General features: G+C 33.9%; 3 protein-coding genes across 5 annotated transcripts; 2 read left to right on the top strand and 1 right to left on the bottom strand.

Annotated features, from left to right (window-relative positions):
• Positions 1-223: 223 nt before the first annotated feature.
• On the bottom strand, positions 224-7,796 carry LOC147389336 (NAD(P)-binding Rossmann-fold superfamily protein). Of its 3 annotated transcripts, none has more exons than XM_086417530.1 (10): positions 7,442-7,796; positions 7,248-7,314; positions 5,795-5,823; positions 5,390-5,598; positions 4,394-4,512; positions 3,107-3,202; positions 2,923-2,998; positions 2,547-2,700; positions 1,769-1,925; positions 237-730 (listed from the first exon to the last, which is right to left on the bottom strand). In XM_086417530.1, the coding sequence occupies exons 1-9, from the start codon at positions 7,643-7,645 to the stop codon at positions 1,776-1,778; spliced, it is 1,104 nt and encodes a 367-aa protein (XP_086273656.1). In that variant the 5' UTR covers positions 7,646-7,796; the 3' UTR covers positions 237-730; positions 1,769-1,775. The 3 variants fall into 3 exon arrangements, with proteins under 3 accessions (XP_086273654.1, XP_086273656.1, XP_086273655.1); XM_086417529.1 differs by having other exon boundaries at positions 238-762; positions 7,442-7,795; XM_086417528.1 differs by having other exon boundaries at positions 224-1,925; positions 7,442-7,795.
• A 3,723-nt stretch (positions 7,797-11,519) lies between these two features.
• LOC147389335 (oleosin Cor a 13-like) lies at positions 11,520-12,243 on the top strand. Its single transcript, XM_086419357.1, has one exon. The coding sequence runs from the start codon at positions 11,583-11,585 to the stop codon at positions 11,988-11,990; it is 408 nt and encodes a 135-aa protein (XP_086275483.1). The 5' UTR covers positions 11,520-11,582; the 3' UTR covers positions 11,991-12,243.
• A 4,689-nt stretch (positions 12,244-16,932) lies between these two features.
• Positions 16,933-17,274, top strand: LOC147389334 (oleosin L-like). The gene has a single exon (XM_086419763.1). The coding sequence runs from the start codon at positions 16,933-16,935 to the stop codon at positions 17,272-17,274; it is 342 nt and encodes a 113-aa protein (XP_086275889.1).
• Positions 17,275-17,844: the final 570 nt, after the last annotated feature.

Raw genomic sequence — 17,844 nt, 5'->3', positions numbered from 1 at the left:
TTTCATGGCAGTATGTGGAACCCTGCACAGAGCCACCAAGTATACCATTGAAGTCAATTTTACACGAAAGCTTAATTACAAAACAAAAAACACCCACCACCACTTTTATCTCAAAAGATTTGGTGTTGGTTAAACAAATCATGTTCTTCCATTCCATTCTCTCAAAGCCAAATCTTCTGTTATTGAATGATAATAAAAGGATAATTACATATAAAAATGCACACAATCTTCAAGGGTATCCCAAATCATAAACCATCTTACTGATTGTACCACCATATAAAGGGTAATCAAGAGTTTCAAACATATAAGGAAACTACTCCACTACAACGAGAAAGATGAATGTCCTCGATTGCCAACTTTAATGGGAGAAGGGTTTGAAACAGTTCAAATGCTTATTTGATTTTTTATAGGCCCATAACAATTATTTACTAATTTATGTGCAGGACATCCAGAACCAACAAGACTACATTTTAGACATTCTGCCGGACTTTATAATGTAATAAATTACAAGTTTTCTAGACGAGAAAAAAAAAATATAACCGATTTGATGGGATCTACACTTCAATTTTTTTTTTCTTTCTTTTAAAGTACTTATGGCTCTAATAATTCTATATTTACTTATCAAAACAACAAAAATAATAAATAAAAATAAATTAACAAAGCTAATACTAAAATGCAGGACTCTGAAGATACTTTTTCAGCTATGCTCCCACTCCTAACATCAATGTGCCTGCATTTGTTTTGTATAGAGTCAGGCTGCCCCTGCATCAATCAACAGCTAATGCTGGGACATCATATGCTCAGACTAAGCTGATATTAACTAATTGTAAGAATAGGAATACAAATATTCCTGTGAAATACAAATGAAAGCTAAAATCAGATAACTTTCGAAGAGGACAACCTTAATCACCTCCATAGGTAGAGTAAAGGAAAGAAAAAATATTGGCAAGCGGCAACTGCATTTCTATCATTAATATCTGATTTCAAGAATTATTCAACCTCGTGAGATCTTGATCTCCACGTGTTTCAAGGGGAGTGCTGGGGAATGATGTTATAGTGGACTTTAGCCCCCGAAATGGTTAGGAATATTGTAGTTTGTCAAAACCCCTCTGTTCAAGGGGTTTAGGTCATCAATTCGCATTCACTATTTAAGACATGTGAACCTCACTCAGGACCAGTTACTCCAATTCCTTGCGTGATGGTACGGGACATAAACAATTATTTTCTCGATTGCATAAATCTTGCCCCTGGTCTTGGATTCACCAATAGTGGAAACAGAACCTAAAGGATGTTGTTGAAGTGCCCTGTTTGTCAATCTAAGAATCTACAAAGGATTTTGATCGGAATCCATTAATCATTGGGTGCCACCTACTGGATTAGCCGTAATTCAAAGAAGAAAAATAAAAAGAAAAAGATGCAGCAGCAGCAGGATACAAAATAAATAGAGATTCTATTGCCCTGCCAACTTTTGCTAACACCACCCCAATTCATATATAAATCACCAACGAAATAGCACACATCTTGGGGTGGTGTCAGCAAAAGTTGGTGTGGCAATAGAAGTTCTCAAAATAAAAACTACTAAAAAGGAAATGAATCCACTTCAGAATTCCAAACTAAACAAAAAACAGTTGATGCAAAGTAAATTAGGCCACTAAAAATTCCCTCCTGGTCATGAGAAAATTTCCTCTAGGCAGTCATCCATTTGGCCTGGATAATTGCATCCCTTTGCCTCATATGATTCTTGAATGACAATATAAAAAACAAGTACCTGGTTTTCAGGAAGCCTCCTTGTATGCTAGTTGAAGTTTTAGAAAGATTTTACATGAACTACTCCATAGTTTTTCCGCAAGTTTGGTGTCACACGAATGTGCAGATGGATCAATTGTCCTGCCTCTTCCTCCAAAGAAATACTTTCCTGATATTTCCTGAAATAAATGCCACAAAACTTCTCACTATACTCCTCACCAGGACAAAAGTAACTCCACATAAAATGCTCTCTTAAGTGATGAAATATCCTCGTTACATGTTGCTTTAAAAATCTTGTGTGTTAAGTAACTGTTTTCCTACCAATACAAAGGTCATTGAACCTGGCAATTGTAATAATAATAATTATATGTTATTGTAATAATAATAATTTGATATGAAAATAATATGTTATAGCAATATAAATAATTTGATGCGAGAAAAATACAAGTAGGAAAAAATATCTTTTTATAGTAGAAGAGCATCTACAGGAGAAAATATCTTTAGGGGTTCTAGCTTTTTATCTAAGGGTTAGTATATATATACTCCCAAAATGTTGTCCAAATTGGCCCCACAAGTGCGAGTACAAATATAGAGTGAGAATAAGCAGTCAATATAGACTAACTCGATATAAATTTACATCATTTCTCTCTCTCTTAATCCTCGACAAATAAATTTAGTTCCTTTAAAGAGAACATATATTTCTACCTATACACTTGGAAAATGAAGACAGAATTATTTTGTCCAAAACACCAAATTCTAGTAAAATCTTGATTCGGTGAAATAATCAAAGCCAAACTTACTGGAGGAGCAAGAGCTGCGTCAATAATAGAGTTAACTCCACACTCGGGAGACTGTAGGAGACCCAAAAATTTTAGAACTGTAACAGCCAGTAGAGAAAGTGGTGAAGGAACTTCTCGCATGATGTTAGTTTCCACTACACCTGGATCCGCTGCCCTTTCCGATTTAAAAGGCAAAAGAGAAGACAAATAAGAAAAATTCCACGCAATGTAGACAGTATCAGAGAACTAGAGCAGACATGATCCAAGAATCAGATCACTACTGTGGTTTGCAAAAAACTTAACACAAGGTCACAAATCCAAGAATCATACACTTTAAAATACTCTCAATTGAAGATTTACCTAAAAGATGCATAAACAAAAATTTTGTAATACATACAAGACAGAAACATGATGAAATCTATTGTCCAAACCGAGTTGTCGATGAAGCTCGTAAGAGAACAACACCAGGCAGACTGTAAACAGTGAATTATCCTTGCAAGTTAGAATTCGTAATATGTTGTAGGAAAGATATAAATGGGCATTTTATTTTTAAACTCTAATCTTTTCCATATGGGGCTTACATTTTGTATATTCGTATATTTCAGCACATGGGTATTGTTTTGATACCAGCAAATGCTTTCCAACCAATGTGTCCTCGTCAACCTGTACATTGGAAACTGCAGAAGACAAATATCACAATAAAAGTTTTTATATCAAATTTTCAGGTCAGTACTGTCAAATAAACTGCGACTGCTTCTGATTCTTGTTCACATAGCTGAGTATTATATATCCTATAATATAAAAAAAGAAGATATACACAGGTCTGTGGTAAACATAAAAACGAAGCGAGGACTTTGGGTGAGGATTATCTCCTCAAAGTCCTGAATAATTGTGTACGGAATATACATATTTATAATAAAACAGAACTGTAGGGTCCACTTTTGTGGGGGACAAACTTCCATCCAGCTAGGATAAACATCTCATCCGACTACAATTTGTGGGGCCCACTTTATTGCCTTTCCTCTTCATCCCTTCTAAATTCACTATATCTTCTCCTTTACTGCTTTAACCCACTTCATGGTTTTTCATCTTTTCCCCTTAACCTCAATATTTTTTAATAATACCCTTTAACTTTACTTTTTTCCGCTTTTACCCCCTTAATCACAAAGAGGATGCCTATGCCATAGGCACGGGCGAACTATAGTATATATATAGGGCAGGATCAAGAGCCAACTAAATGTCCAACATGTTTCATCCTATATGGGTTAGAAGTTTCAGAATGGATTTGATTTATTGTGAGGATGATCTCTTCACCATGGAGATCATCCTCACAAAAAATCAGCCCATTCCAAAACTTCTATCCCATATAGGACAAAGCATAGGCTCCCTAACGTTGACTGCCGAACTGGACCCATACATATATATAGGGTCACGTTCAGTAGCCAGCGTTAGGGAGTCAGCACGGAGCCAACTCCTTTGTTTTATATGGCTTAAAAGTTTCGGATTGGGCTGATTTTTACTGAGGATGATCTCTATGACGAGAAGATCATCCTCACTAAAGCCCGATCTGAAACTTCTAACCCCCTCAAAAGTGAATTAGAATTGTGTACGGTCGATTTTTTACCGTCAATTTGTAAACCACTTTTGATGGGGTTAGAAGTTTCAGATTGGGATGATTTTTGTGAGGATGATCCCCTCACCATAGAGATCATCCTCACAGATATAAAAATAAAAAAATCAGCCCAATCCAAAACTTTTAACCCACATAGGACAAATTGGAAAAGAAATGTTCATGTAGCATTACTCGACAGACCAAGCATCCCCTATGTTCTATGAAAACATTGCATATAGAAGGATTAGAGATATACCACATCGATGAGTAAAGGAAGTGACATTAACCATGCGTGAAGGAACAGAGCTGCTTTTGAGTAGTGGTAAGAGAAGATTGCTCAGAACAAATGCACCAATGTAATTTGTCCCCATCATCCTGGGATGCAAAGTTCGATTTATTAACACATTTTTACAAAAAGATTGCCACTCCTACTTTTACAAAGCACTAGCCAAAGAATGAGATGCTTGTTTATGTCATATGTAGAAACAAATCTACAGGCCTCAAGTAAACAAAAGAAATTTGAAAATTTTTAGATCCTAGTATAGAAACACCACTTGATGTGTTACACCTAAATTTATAGTAGAAGCCACACTTTACCACCAAGCAGTATAAGTTTTGGTATCGGCCAAGTCTTTCTCCAAAACCATGTCTTTTTTCCTTGATATAAATCCATGTTTTGTAGTGTCACTTACGTTACCACTGAAAAACTGACAAATAATAAGAACATGCTATGTACACCCATTTATTATTATTGTGTCATAACATAAAATTTTTGTCCTCTGCATCTAACGAAATGGTGGTTTAAAATAATATATTATACATTGTGTAACCACAAGGGCATGACATGCAAGTTGGTTCATCAAGCATGTTGTGTTTGATAACAAACATGTCACCTTCTTTGTTTCAGAGATGCCCCTCTAGTTGACACACACACACTAACAAAATAGTGGTTTAAATAATATACCATACATCATGTAATTGCAAGGGCATGACGTGCAAGTTGGTTAATCAAGTATGTTGTGTCTGATAACAACCTACATATCACCTTCTTTGTTCAGAGGAGCCCCTCTAGTTGACCCCCACACCGCCCCCACATGAAATCTAATTCATCTTTCAACATGAATCCTATTTGAAGAATGCTAAGTCAAGAAATAGGACATAAATTCAATCCATCATAACACATGTATCAAAACAAAATCTTAACGTTAAACACATGCAAAAATACTCTTCTTTTAGAAATAGAGATAATTACTGGTCATAGCCCTCGGTTGAGAATCTATAAGATGTTGCCAATATTCCAGCATTGTTTATCAAGAGTTGGATCGAGTGATGCATATCTAAATCCAAAAGCCACTGCTGAAGAGAATTTTTGAACCTCAGGATTGATTGAAAGGATGACAAATCAACCTGAATAGCTTTAAGATGGGCAGCAGGATGGCGTTGCTTGATCTCTTCGATCATCTATTTTACAACAAAGAGAGAATTAAAAAAAGGACGCTACATAAGACAATAAAATAAAGCTGCTATTAGCACACCAACTTTTACTTATTGTATCAATCCATACGTAAACAACTCCTTAATTTCAAAAGGATTGGTGTTGTAAGTAAAAGTTGGCGTGGCAATAGAATTTTTCTCTAATAAGAGATTTTCCATGTACCTTAGATAGCAGATGAGTAGACCGTCCAGCTGCAAAGATGAGATAAACCAGTCATGTAGCTCTGGTACAAGCAGAATATCATCGATGCTCTAAAATAGATCAAACTATTTTTTTTTTTTCATCAATGCACATGAGGACAGATAATCAGGGTTGAGAGTTGAGACCATCATATAAATTGGACTTATCAATCTACAATCAGCTAGTCTAGAGACAAGTGAGTTACAGATATAATCAAATTTGTAGAAAAGCTAAGTCGTGGCATTTTGGTCCTAAACAAGTCTTTAGTTTCTTCTACACAGAAAAGATTGAAGGATAGAACAGCTTTAATTTTTCTATTTTTAGTTTTTTTCAGTCTTTGAATTATTTTGAACAAGATAAGGGTTTATTGAAGTTTAAGTTTCAATCCCAATTTACCCACTAACCATGAAACCCTCCATCACCAGTATCTTTACCGTTCAAATGCCCCCCGAACCTATTATATTCTAATAACATAAACTGCTTTACACATAGAAAATCTGTATCCATACATGTTCATTACAATTAACGAATGAATAAGGGGAAAAGACTATGAAAGACAAATTAGAAATTAACACATTTAGGACATTGTAAAATAGCCCCAAAACGCGGTAAACAAATAAAAAGTTGGATGAGATGGTTTGAGCATCTTCAACAAAGACCGATAACAATCCCAATTAGAAGAAATATTCAACTTGAAGGTCCTAAAAGAGCAAAGACAAAGACCCAAATGAACGTGGATGGAGATAATGAACAAATGACTTGGCTTTAGACAAAGTGGAATGGAGGAATAAGATTCATTTAGCCAACCCTAAAATGGTTTTTGTGGTCAAACTTCAACACAAAAACCATAGTATAAAAAATGGGTGCTTATAGATTACCAAAATATACCACACATGGATTTAAATCTCGTCCGAGACTGAGACTGACTTGTCCGATATGTCTCAGTGTCGCCCACCAACAAGACTGATAGACAAGTCAAACATATCGGACGAGATTTAAAACCATGGTTCATTTTTCTCATTGTTGAACGAGACGACTCAAAAGTATAGGAAAACTCATCCGAGACATCAAAACAAGTTTTAAAACCATAATACAACACCCATTTCATTAAAATGGAATCTAAACAATGGTAGAAGGCAGTTTTGTTTACAAAGCTGAAACTTCAAACAAACAAAATAGAAAAAAAAATACTGATACATTTATCAATATGACCATATCGAGCTCTTAAACGATTTCTCCCAAATACTTCTTTTCTTTTCCTCTAATCTAAATACTTAAACCCTTATTTATTGCTGCCTACTTCCTCCTCAATCAAATCTTTAAGAATCCAAACCAAATACAACTCAATCCCATTAGATAGGATAATTTACTTTGGTTTTAATTTATAAATAGGGATTGTAACAAAGATATTGGACGAGAAGAGAAGAAAATTCACCTAGAACAACGTAGAAGCCCTCAGTTGAAAGAGCATAAGCAGCTGCTGCACCCAAACCAGATGTGGCCTGAAAATTCCCCCCATAAGTAACCATAAATTCAGATTTAAGGATCATTTTATTTTATTTTTGCAAAAATTAAATAATACTATAAATAATAAAAAAAAAAGAGTAAGAGAACTAGGGTTTTTCTTACACCAGTGATGACACAGACAGGTCGTTTGGAAGTGAATGTTGGGGAGAGACGAGGGTATGAATTGACTTTACGGAAGAGAAGTCGAGAGAAACACAACTGAAAGTAAGAGAAGAGCAGAGAGAGTGTCCACAAGACTGACATTCTCCAGAACTGTATGGAGAAAACGAAGCTCAGTGCTTCCCTCAAATCCTTCATCCTCACCATCTCTATCTCTCTCTCCAACTGCACCTCTAAATTCCAAAACAAATTCAAGTCTCGAGTTTTGAAATTCAATGGGTGTGCAGGGTCTTTTTGGTAATGCTATCAGCTTTTATGCTTCAAAATTGTGATTGCTACTTGTGTCGAGAATTAGTGTGTGTTTACTATTTTGAAAATATAGACACTTTGGTTGAGGGTTCATTTTCATATGTTCATATTTTCGTGGAGTGTTCACAAGTATAGGGATTTTTTAAAAGAATTTTCAATCCTTACCCTTTCTATCTAGTTGGAGCCTAATCTATCGAAGTTAAAGGAGGGTAACCATTACATCTTAGGATTGTTCTAGTAAAAAGATAAAAATAAAAATATAAGAAAGAGATGAAAGAAATAAAAGGGGGAAATATGACGAAAAGAGAGGGGGGATGTTATTTTTCTTTCTCTTTTAGTCCTTACCTTAACTTGCTCTTGACTTGACTTTCTTTGATTTTTTTTTTTGTATTCTTGAGGTATTTCTTGTCTTGCCTTTAGTAGTTTATATTATAGAGCTTGAGGATTGAAGTAGTGAGTTGAGGGGTTTATTTTTTATATTGAGATAGATGAGAGTTGGGTGATGAGAGAGTTGAGAGGATTTTAGAATTGGGAGAGTTGAAGCTTAATAAGAAGGTTTAGGTCTTGAAGGAGATTGTGTTGAAAAAGGAGGGGGTTATAGGACCATAAATGGGACTTTTTTGGGGTAGAATGGGATGAAATGGTGAAAAGTATAGAATGATATGAGATTTATAAATAAAGTGTGTGAAATTTAGGGTTAGGAGAATGATATTTGCGGAAGGAAATGTAAGTGGGGTTCTTTTGATCCAAATGGGTTGAATTTCTCAACCCATTTGTGTTGAGTGTTAGGTGAGGTTAAGAAGAATATATTTTTGTTAGAAGAATAGTGGTGTAAGGGTGTGGTTGTTAATATTTTTGGGAGGGTGGAGGAGATGGTGTATGTGTCAAATACGTGTGGGGGGTATGCGTTAAGTGAGTTGATTGGGAGAAAGTGTGGGGGTGACTTGTGATGAGGGATTTGAAGAGAATAACGGGGTTAGGTTATGACATAGGTGTAGGTTGAGATGTGGGTAGATTGAATTTTTAAAGAAATGTGATGGGTTTGGTAGATGAATTAGGGAGGTGTGTTGTGGTGGTGACATGTGTTTTATTTTAGTGATCATTGATCTCTTATGGTGATTAGTTGTGATTATTAAACTTAGGTTGAGACTGGGGTTTAAGATAATGGTTTTGAGTTGGGTTTTAGGTTTAATGGGCTTAGGGATTGGGTTGAGTTCAATTAGGTTAGGATATGTATATGATTGGGTTGGGTTGAGAGATGAGGTGATTATAGTTTAAGGGAGGGGTAGATTCCTAGTCCATGGGCCAAGCAAAAATGAGTCCTAAGCCATTTATTTGGAAATAAACAATTATTTTGAGGGTTTTAGGCTCTTAGGTCCATTTTGACAAAAATACGTCTTTTTAACCTTTTTCGAGTGAGTCCCGTTCAAATTAGGGTGTCTATAATAAGATAAGTAACCTTTCAATAATTTAAATACTTATTATTTAAATAAAAAGTTGATAGTGTGTTAAAACAGTACTTTTTATTCATACTATTTTATAAAATTTTATAATTATTTAAAATAAATATATAGTAATAAATAACACCATGATGAGATGACCAAAACCACGTCTCAAGAAGCGGGGTCATGAGTTCAAATCACTCCTTAAGGATTTATCCCATAAATTAACTGGTGTGTGTTGGGGGAAGGGAGTGCACGTGCCAACCTGAGGATTATTTGGGTGCTCTTAAAGGGTTGATCGAATACGTCAATTTTCAAATATATATGTATATAATTATTAATTAAGTTAAAGTAGTAAACAATATATTTTGTATGAGATGAAATATTGAGTTTTAAACCTAAGAAAATACTAAAAAGAGTTGTGATGTTCTGACTCACTTTTTTGTACGCTCCCTTCACATAATCATAGATCATTTACTTCGGGATACACAAGGATAATTCTTTATGGTTTTTTACAGGGAGCTTACAAAGAACGTAAAAAAGTTAGTCAAATTACCAAGACTCTAGTAAAAATGTTCAAGTTTGGTAACTCGATAGCAATTGAATTAGCTAAATTCCAAGAAATTTGGTATAAAAAATTGAAATTTTTTGAGACATACCCATATTATGTTTTAAGTAATTTATTATCAAAACCTATCATCCCCAACTTTCCTAAACTCCCTATCTTTTTCTTGATATTTGATTATTTCAAGAAAAATAAAAATTTGAGGGTGTAGGATAAAAAGTGGCATCTAGTTCATGAATTCTTCAATTAATTTACTTTTAGAGAATTTTAAGAAGGGTGAGTCAATTTGCACATACTGAAATAGCTCATTGCACTCATTTAAGTGATTTTTGAATAAAAGAACAATTATCATTTTACCCTTTCATTTTAGCTTATTGCACACTCCACTTATCAAATAAAAAATCAAAAACCCATTTCTTCTTCCTTTCCTTTCCTTCCTCCTCTTCTTCCTTCCTTCTTCTTCTTCTTCATCTCCTTCTGAGTTTTGTGAGATGTTGAATAAATGGAGTTTTAGTTTTTTTTTCCTTTTCAAGTTATCTTATTTCTTTGAAGTTTCTTTTACTTTTTTTTTTTTACAATTAATCACTAAGGAAATATAGGGGGAAAAAACACTATTATAATTTCAAAACAATGATTTTGAATAAAAGTCATCAAATTTTTTTGATAATTTTATTGGTAGGTTAAGACCAAACTTATTTTCGCACATTCGGCAAATACCTATTGAATATCACCAACCATATTTGATAGGAACCTATTGAACAAAACTTTTCATCGAACATTATAAAATCAATTTGATAAGTACCTACTGAATCTTACAAAATAGATTCGGTAGGTACCTACCAAACAAATCTTTCTTATGTGAAAATTTTTAACTCGATTGAAAGTATTAAGATAAGAAAAACAAATAAGATTGAAACTTAAAATCTTTATTGAAACTTTTTTAGATGCACGGAAGAATAATAATAATAAATGTATGAGAGAGAATAAGAAGAATAATAATTTTATACCTTTAAGTCGGTGAAATAAGTAATTTAAGTTAAACACATTTAATAGGTGTGTATATAGTTATTTAAAGTTAATGTCAGCATCACTGATTTGTTCAAATGAGTCGTGTTGGGGTGACACAAAGCATTTATTGTGATTCTCACAATTCTGACCTGGACATGCATACATAACTGTAGATGATTTTTACTTATATCATGAGAAAATACATCTACGATTATATGCACATCCCACGTCGGACTTGTGAGAGTCGCAGTAAATGATTTATGTCATTTCAGCATTTTCCTTATTCAATTAAACCCACTCTTTTAAGGACTTTGGAAAGGGGTAAATACTAGGTCCATCAATTCTAAGATTCAGATGATAGGGATTTTCAAAGAAATATGTACCCCTAGTAAAATGGTACTAATCCCTAGAAGATCAGTAGAAAATTTGTATTTTTCCTTTTATCATAACTGTCCGTTTGATGGAGAGTCTCTACGGTGGGTTGAGACTTAGAAAAGCTCTTTGAAAAAATTATGAGCATCTCTAAGAAATACTAATACCTAGGAAGTTTAATCTTGAGTCTCTCATCTCAGCCGTTGATGCTTTTCTCAAAAATCATTTGATATTAGAAAAGTACATAGTGACAAAGAAGAAAAGGAACGTGACCACCTGGTGTGATGCATAGCTGCATGCGACCCACCTCTCACACGTGCCCCCTTTACGTGTCACTATCTCAGTCCCTCGACACTCATCTACATATAGCCCACCACCCTCACCTCTCTTTCCCAAACCCTAACTCACATCTTAAACCGTCAGATTCTCATCTCAGCTCACACTATCAATGGCTTCCGATGCTCCCCAACATCACCCTCCAGTACTCTCTCACGAGGTAGTGAAGGTTGGAACTGCCGTTACCGTTAGTGGGTCATCTCTGATTCTCTCTGGTCTGATACTCGCCGGAACTGTGATAGGACTCGTGGTAACCACTCCTGTGCTGGTTATATTCAGTCCGGTACTGGTGCCGGCAGCTATAACGGTGTTTCTGATAATATCAGGGTTTATAACGTCAGGAGGGTTTGGTGTAGCGGCGTTAACGGCGTTGGCATGGATGTATAAGCACGTGACGGGGAAGACACCACCTGGTGGGGACCAACTTGATGACGTACGCATGAGGCTTCAAGCGAAAGCTAGAGGTATCAAAGAGCGTGGTGAACAGCAGATTCAGTCTACTGGTGCGAGGGCTTCTTAAACTGCACAACGACTTTGTTGTACCACCTTCCGTATCGTTTTTGATGGGTAGTTTGGTTATCATCCTTGATGGGGGAGTGGGGAGCGAGGAGATCGACGGTTATTAAAAAATCTGTAGCAATGTGTTTGTTTTGTTTCTTTTTTCTTGGTTGTTTTGTTTGAGGTTTGTATGATATGTTTTCATCTGTGTGGTGTTGATGTTTATTTGTCTTTCTAGTGTTTATGATATGATGAGCTATGTTAGAATTTTTCTCCGTCTCTCTCTCTCTCTCGATCACATTTTGTTGGAATCTCTAGGGAATTCTGTTCCATCTCAGCCGTTCGTTGGACATTAGAATCGTCTTTTTAAACTTCCACTGCATGTACAACAAACAAGTTGTAAGGTTGAAAAAGGATGTCGGTGGGTCCGTTTCGACTGGTTGCGCACGTGTGATGCATGTGTATGTGTGAGTTAAATTCCTTTGAATTTGAGAGTTGGTATGGGCACCCCAACTTTTACTTGTTACACCCCAATTTCTTAAATTATTTATCCCCTAAATAAAGATTAAAAAATGTCATTCGACCAAATTTTTTTATAAGTACATTATTCGAACATTACAAAAGTTTGCCTCAAGTTATTATCTCAACATTAAGAACTTGTTTGGATACAAATTATTATCCATTTGTATAGAAAGTAGCCAAACAAGTTATTTTCCGTTTGTATAGAAAGTAGCTAAGAAAGTAGTTTTTTCCGTTTGTATAGAAAGCAGCTAAGAAAGTAATTTAATTTTTTGAAAGTTTTTTATTTGTTTTTTAAAAAATTAACGATTTTTTTAAAAAGTAATTTTTTAAAATAAACCCATAACAGATTAAACTTTTAAAAGATGTTAAAAAATTATTTATAACTTTTTAACTTTCAAAAGGTTAAAAAGTTATTTTTTGTGTGTATCCCAAGAGCCTGTTTCGATAGAAAGTAGTTGATGTCGTGTCTCAATGAATTGAAGTGATATCTTTTCAGAGATGAAGCATGTCAGATTTCATGCAGTCACCAACCTTATCCTGAGATACACACGATACATCAACTTTTGGAGAGTAAATGAAAACAGGAGAAGAAAAAATGTTATAATCTTTTCCATAAATGATTTTGAATTAAATGATTTGGTCCATCTTTCTTGAGCAGCAAATTTGTGTTTGCTTAGGATTTAAATTATACTCTCATACTGCAAAATACATATTTGTACTTTATAACTGTAGATAATGAAAGAATTCAAAATTGTTGTTGATCCAGTCATTAATTTCTTTTGGGTTGATGGCATTAAACAAATAATTTTATTTCCTAATAGTGCTCTTCTTTGGTGTTTTTTTTAACCTATTGAAACTGATGATTTTTTATTCACTTTCTCTGTTATTACAAAAATGTATAAGAATGTGGGAGGTCAAACGGGGGTGTGGATACCCCTATTTCCCATTTTTAAAAAAGACCTATTGCAGCAGATATTAATATCCGTTGCTAGATGTCTTATATTTTATTTAAAAAAAAAATTTACCTATTGCAACGGATATTAATATCCGCCGCTATATGTATTATATTCTATTTGTTAAAAATTGACCTATTGCAGCGGATATTAATATCCGTCGCTATGTGTACTACATTTTGTTTCTTAAAAATTTGACCTATTGCAACAGATCTTAATATTCGCCGCTATATGTATTACATTTTGTTGGTAAAAATTTGACCTATTGAGCGGATCTTAATATCCGCCGCTATATGTATTACATTTTGTTGGTAAAAATTTGACCTAGTGCAGTGGATCTTAATATCTGTCGCTATATGTATTATATTTTGTTTGTTAAAAAATTGAGCTATTGTAACGAATATAAATATATGTCGTTAAATGTATTACTTGTAACAGCGAATCAAGTTATCCGCTCCTATATTTAGTGACCGAGGCAATAATGTCGGATATATCTTAGATTCGCTGCTCATTCACCGCAATAGCTTTTATCGACGGAAAAAGTACCCTGTAGCAACGGAAAAATTTGCCGTTGTACATAAAAAATGTTGTAGTGGGTTAAAAAAATATTTATAACTTTTTAACTTTCAAAATGTTAAAAAATTATTTTTTGTGTGTATCCCAAGAGCTTGTTTGGATAGAAAGTAGTTAGGAAGAATTTTTTTTTGGAAGAATACAAATTTTTAGAAAGTAGAAAGTATTTTTTTTTTACTTTAAAAAAAATATGAATTTTTACTTTTTAAAATTAATTTTCTAAAATGAATCCAAACAGATTTTATAACTTTCAAAAGTAAAAAAAAAAATACTCTTTTTGTGTGTATTCAAACAGATACTAAAAAGCATCATAACACGTTTATAAACAACTTCACCAGTTGATTGCAATTAGGTTTCAGCTCATATAAAATCCTAAATCTAACCAAAAAAAAAAAAAAAAAAGGACAGTTTCTTTTGGCATCCCAACCGTCATTTATTCTATAAATCATTTGATTATTTTTAAATGGGTTATAATAAGTTAAATTTGGGTGCTAAAGGACGTATGACCTAGAAGTTTGTGGTGTGACAACTTAAGAAAGAGTCGTGATAATATGATTTAAGCACGTGACATACTCAATTGACTTATCTGACGTGACAGACTCAAAAATCGTAGATGTGCTTTTTACGAGATACAAAAGTGTACCTTTTTATGGACAAACGTAGTTCTATATCTCGAAGAGAGCACATCTATGGTTCTCGAGCCTGTCATATCAGGTAAGTCAATTAAGATGTTATGGGGAATCAAGCCCAAAGTGTTATTGTCACATCTATAGTTCCCAAGCCTATCACGTCAGGTAAATCGATTGAGATGCTCTGGGGAATCAAGCCCAAAGTGCTATTGTGCTATGTTGGATTCTAAAAAAATGATTGAATCATCAAAATTTTATATTTAGTTTTAGTTTGAACTTTTTTTAACTCTTTAAAATTACATTTTGTGGATATTCCACCAACAAAAAGTCTAAAGTCAAAAAAAAAAAGAAAAGAAAAAAAGAAGAGAGAGATTTATGAAAGCGTGATCAATTTTTGACGAATTTATGATTTCGGCACATTGTTCATTTTTATTACCAAAACGTGAATGGTATCGAATTATGAGGTTTTAAAGTTTTGAAGCGACAATTTTGCATGTTTAAACCTGCGAAATTGTTACTTTAAAACTTCCGAATTCCTTTTCTTTCACGTTTTGGTAATTAAAATGAATAGTGAGCAAAAATCTTAAAATTCGTCGAATTTAGTTCACGAAATGGTAATTCATCCCAAAAAACTGTCCCTATTTTATAAGAAAATAGGATCTATGACACAAATAGTCTTCCCAATTACATAGTTTCGAATGACTTCAAGAAACAAAACACAGAAATAAACCTGAGATAGGAAATTTTATTTATTTTAAGGACCCAAATTGAAGCTCCTTGTTTTGGAGATTTGAAGAACTTAAATTGATCACAAAAGATAAGAAAAAAAAAAAAAAAAAAAAAGAAACACTCAACATTAAAACTTGAAGAGCATCATTTCAATTTCCATACGATTTTAATCAATGATAATTTCTGTTATAAATAGGGATATTTACAAAAAAGTGATCAACTTTTGACGAATTTATGATTTCGGCTCACTGTTCATTTTAATTACCAAAGTGTGAATGATTATGAATTCAAAAGTTTTTAAAGTGACAACTTCGCAGGTTTAAAGTCACTAATTGGAAATAGACACTTTAAAACCGCCGAATTTGTTACTGTTTTGATTTTTTTTAACGAAAACATGATCATTTATGTTTTAGTAATTAAAATGAACGGTGGGCCGGAATCGTAAATAACTTATTTTCAGCTCATGAAATGATAATTCACTCTTATAAATATTCTTAGAACACATATCATCTAAAACTTTGTAGAGATAACCAATATATTTAAAAGGAAATGTGCATTTTTATTTAATTTTTTAAGGGAAAAACTAGCTAATGATCAACCATAACGGATTTTGGTGCTTGACGGCAATAGATATATGATGAAGGATTTACAGGAAAAAAAACAAAGAAGTTCATCTCTTGTTGGCAATTTTGATGTATGATTTATTGAGAGACTAATCATCAAAGACATAATCCTCATTTCACATATAATTTGGCTTTTAAAGGACTTATTGGCATTTGCATTAGAGATTGCTCGATCTAGGAACCAAATTATATACCTATTTTTGAACTTTAATGAAATTCTTCAACAATGCATTGGAGCTCAGTAATTGAGATTTGAGAGTGACAAATAAAGAAATACACCAATCTAAATTAAAAACAATTTAAACTTGCCTTCGAGGGTCGTTGAGCGATAACAAGTTTGTAGTCCAACACCACAATCTTCTATATTTCATAAAAAAATCTTAGATCCCCCCCAAAAAAAAATCCAAATAAATTATTCTTTGGATTTGATTCAAGATTTTGAAAATGGACAATTACGAAACTCTAGAATTTAAAATTAAAATATAATGGTGAATTAATTTTTTTTTAAAGTTAATAGAATTGTTTTCCACCATGATACCTGTGTGGCATCGGATCTTATTTTTGGGCACAAGCTGAGCTCAATGATCCTTAGTAAGATTTGAAATCTTACTAAGTTATTAAGGCTAGACTTACTATAAATACTAATCTTAAACTTCGTTTGAGCGTTAAGAGGCATGCATCAAACCTACAAATTGTTTCCAGCAAAACAATCATCTCAGCCGTTGATAATCTGCCAAGAAGAATAATAACGTTCCACCTGGGGTAGAACACAGATACTGCATGAGAACCGCCTCCCACACGTGCCCCATATACGTGTCAGTATGTCAGAAGAATCCCCTACACGTATATACCTATATCTCCCCTCCTTCCCAACACATCCCCAAACCCCATCGACATCACAAACCGTTGGATTTCCATCTAAGATCAAAGTATCAATGGCTTCAGATGCTCCCCAACAGAACCCTCGAATCTCTCGTGAGGTGGTGAAGGTAGGAACGGCCGTCACCGTTAGTGGGTCATTCCTGATTCTCTCTGATCTTATACTCGCCGGAACTGTGATAGTTTTACCGTCTGCAATAACGGTATTTCTGATTTTGTTGGGGTTCGTAACGGCAGGAGGGTTTGGTGTAGCGGCGTTAACGGCGTCAGTGTGGATGTACAAGCACGTGACGTGGAAGACCCCGCATGGTGGGGATCAACTTGAAGACATACGCATAAGGCTTGTAACGAAGGCTAGGGGTATCAAAGATCCTGCTGAAGCTGAACAACAGCAATAACAGTCAGATTTCAAGGTTGTTATTGAAGGATAGTTTATATATCACGCTCGATTACTGCACCAATTTGTACTTTTGGTGTTTCTTTCTTTCTTTCTTTCTTTCGTTTGATGCATTCTTCTACGTTGTAGATGTTTGATTTTTCTATTCTCCCAGATTCACATTAATACTATTTTATTATTTTTACTCTTATAAATTTATTATATTTTCTCTTTTACCTTTTCAACAATTGTATTTTTTTCACTTTTATGCCTTAAACCTATCGTAAAACTATTATTTTATGAGATCCACTTATTTCTTTTATATTTCATTCCTATAATTATACCATATTTCTTTTCTTCTTTTTTTTGATCATTTTTTCTCATTTTCTCATTTTTCATTTTTTACCCTTTTTAACCTAAATTTTTTCCAATAATATCTTAAATTCACTAATTTTGTATTGTGTACATGAGCCGTGTTAAAATTGTCACCACCTACTCCAATTTTTTTTTTCACTTTTATCTAGGACTTTTTTTTTCACTTTTATCTAGGACTGGCAATGGATTGATTTGGTACCGTATTAGTGCTACTTCA

This window comes from Akebia trifoliata, chromosome 12, assembly GCF_017979445.1.
Source record: "Akebia trifoliata isolate Shusen 1 chromosome 12, ASM1797944v1, whole genome shotgun sequence".
Taxonomy (NCBI): domain Eukaryota; kingdom Viridiplantae; phylum Streptophyta; class Magnoliopsida; order Ranunculales; family Lardizabalaceae; genus Akebia; species Akebia trifoliata.
The sequence above is the reverse complement of the archived record's forward strand: the minus strand, read 5'-3'. Positions and strand labels throughout refer to the sequence as shown.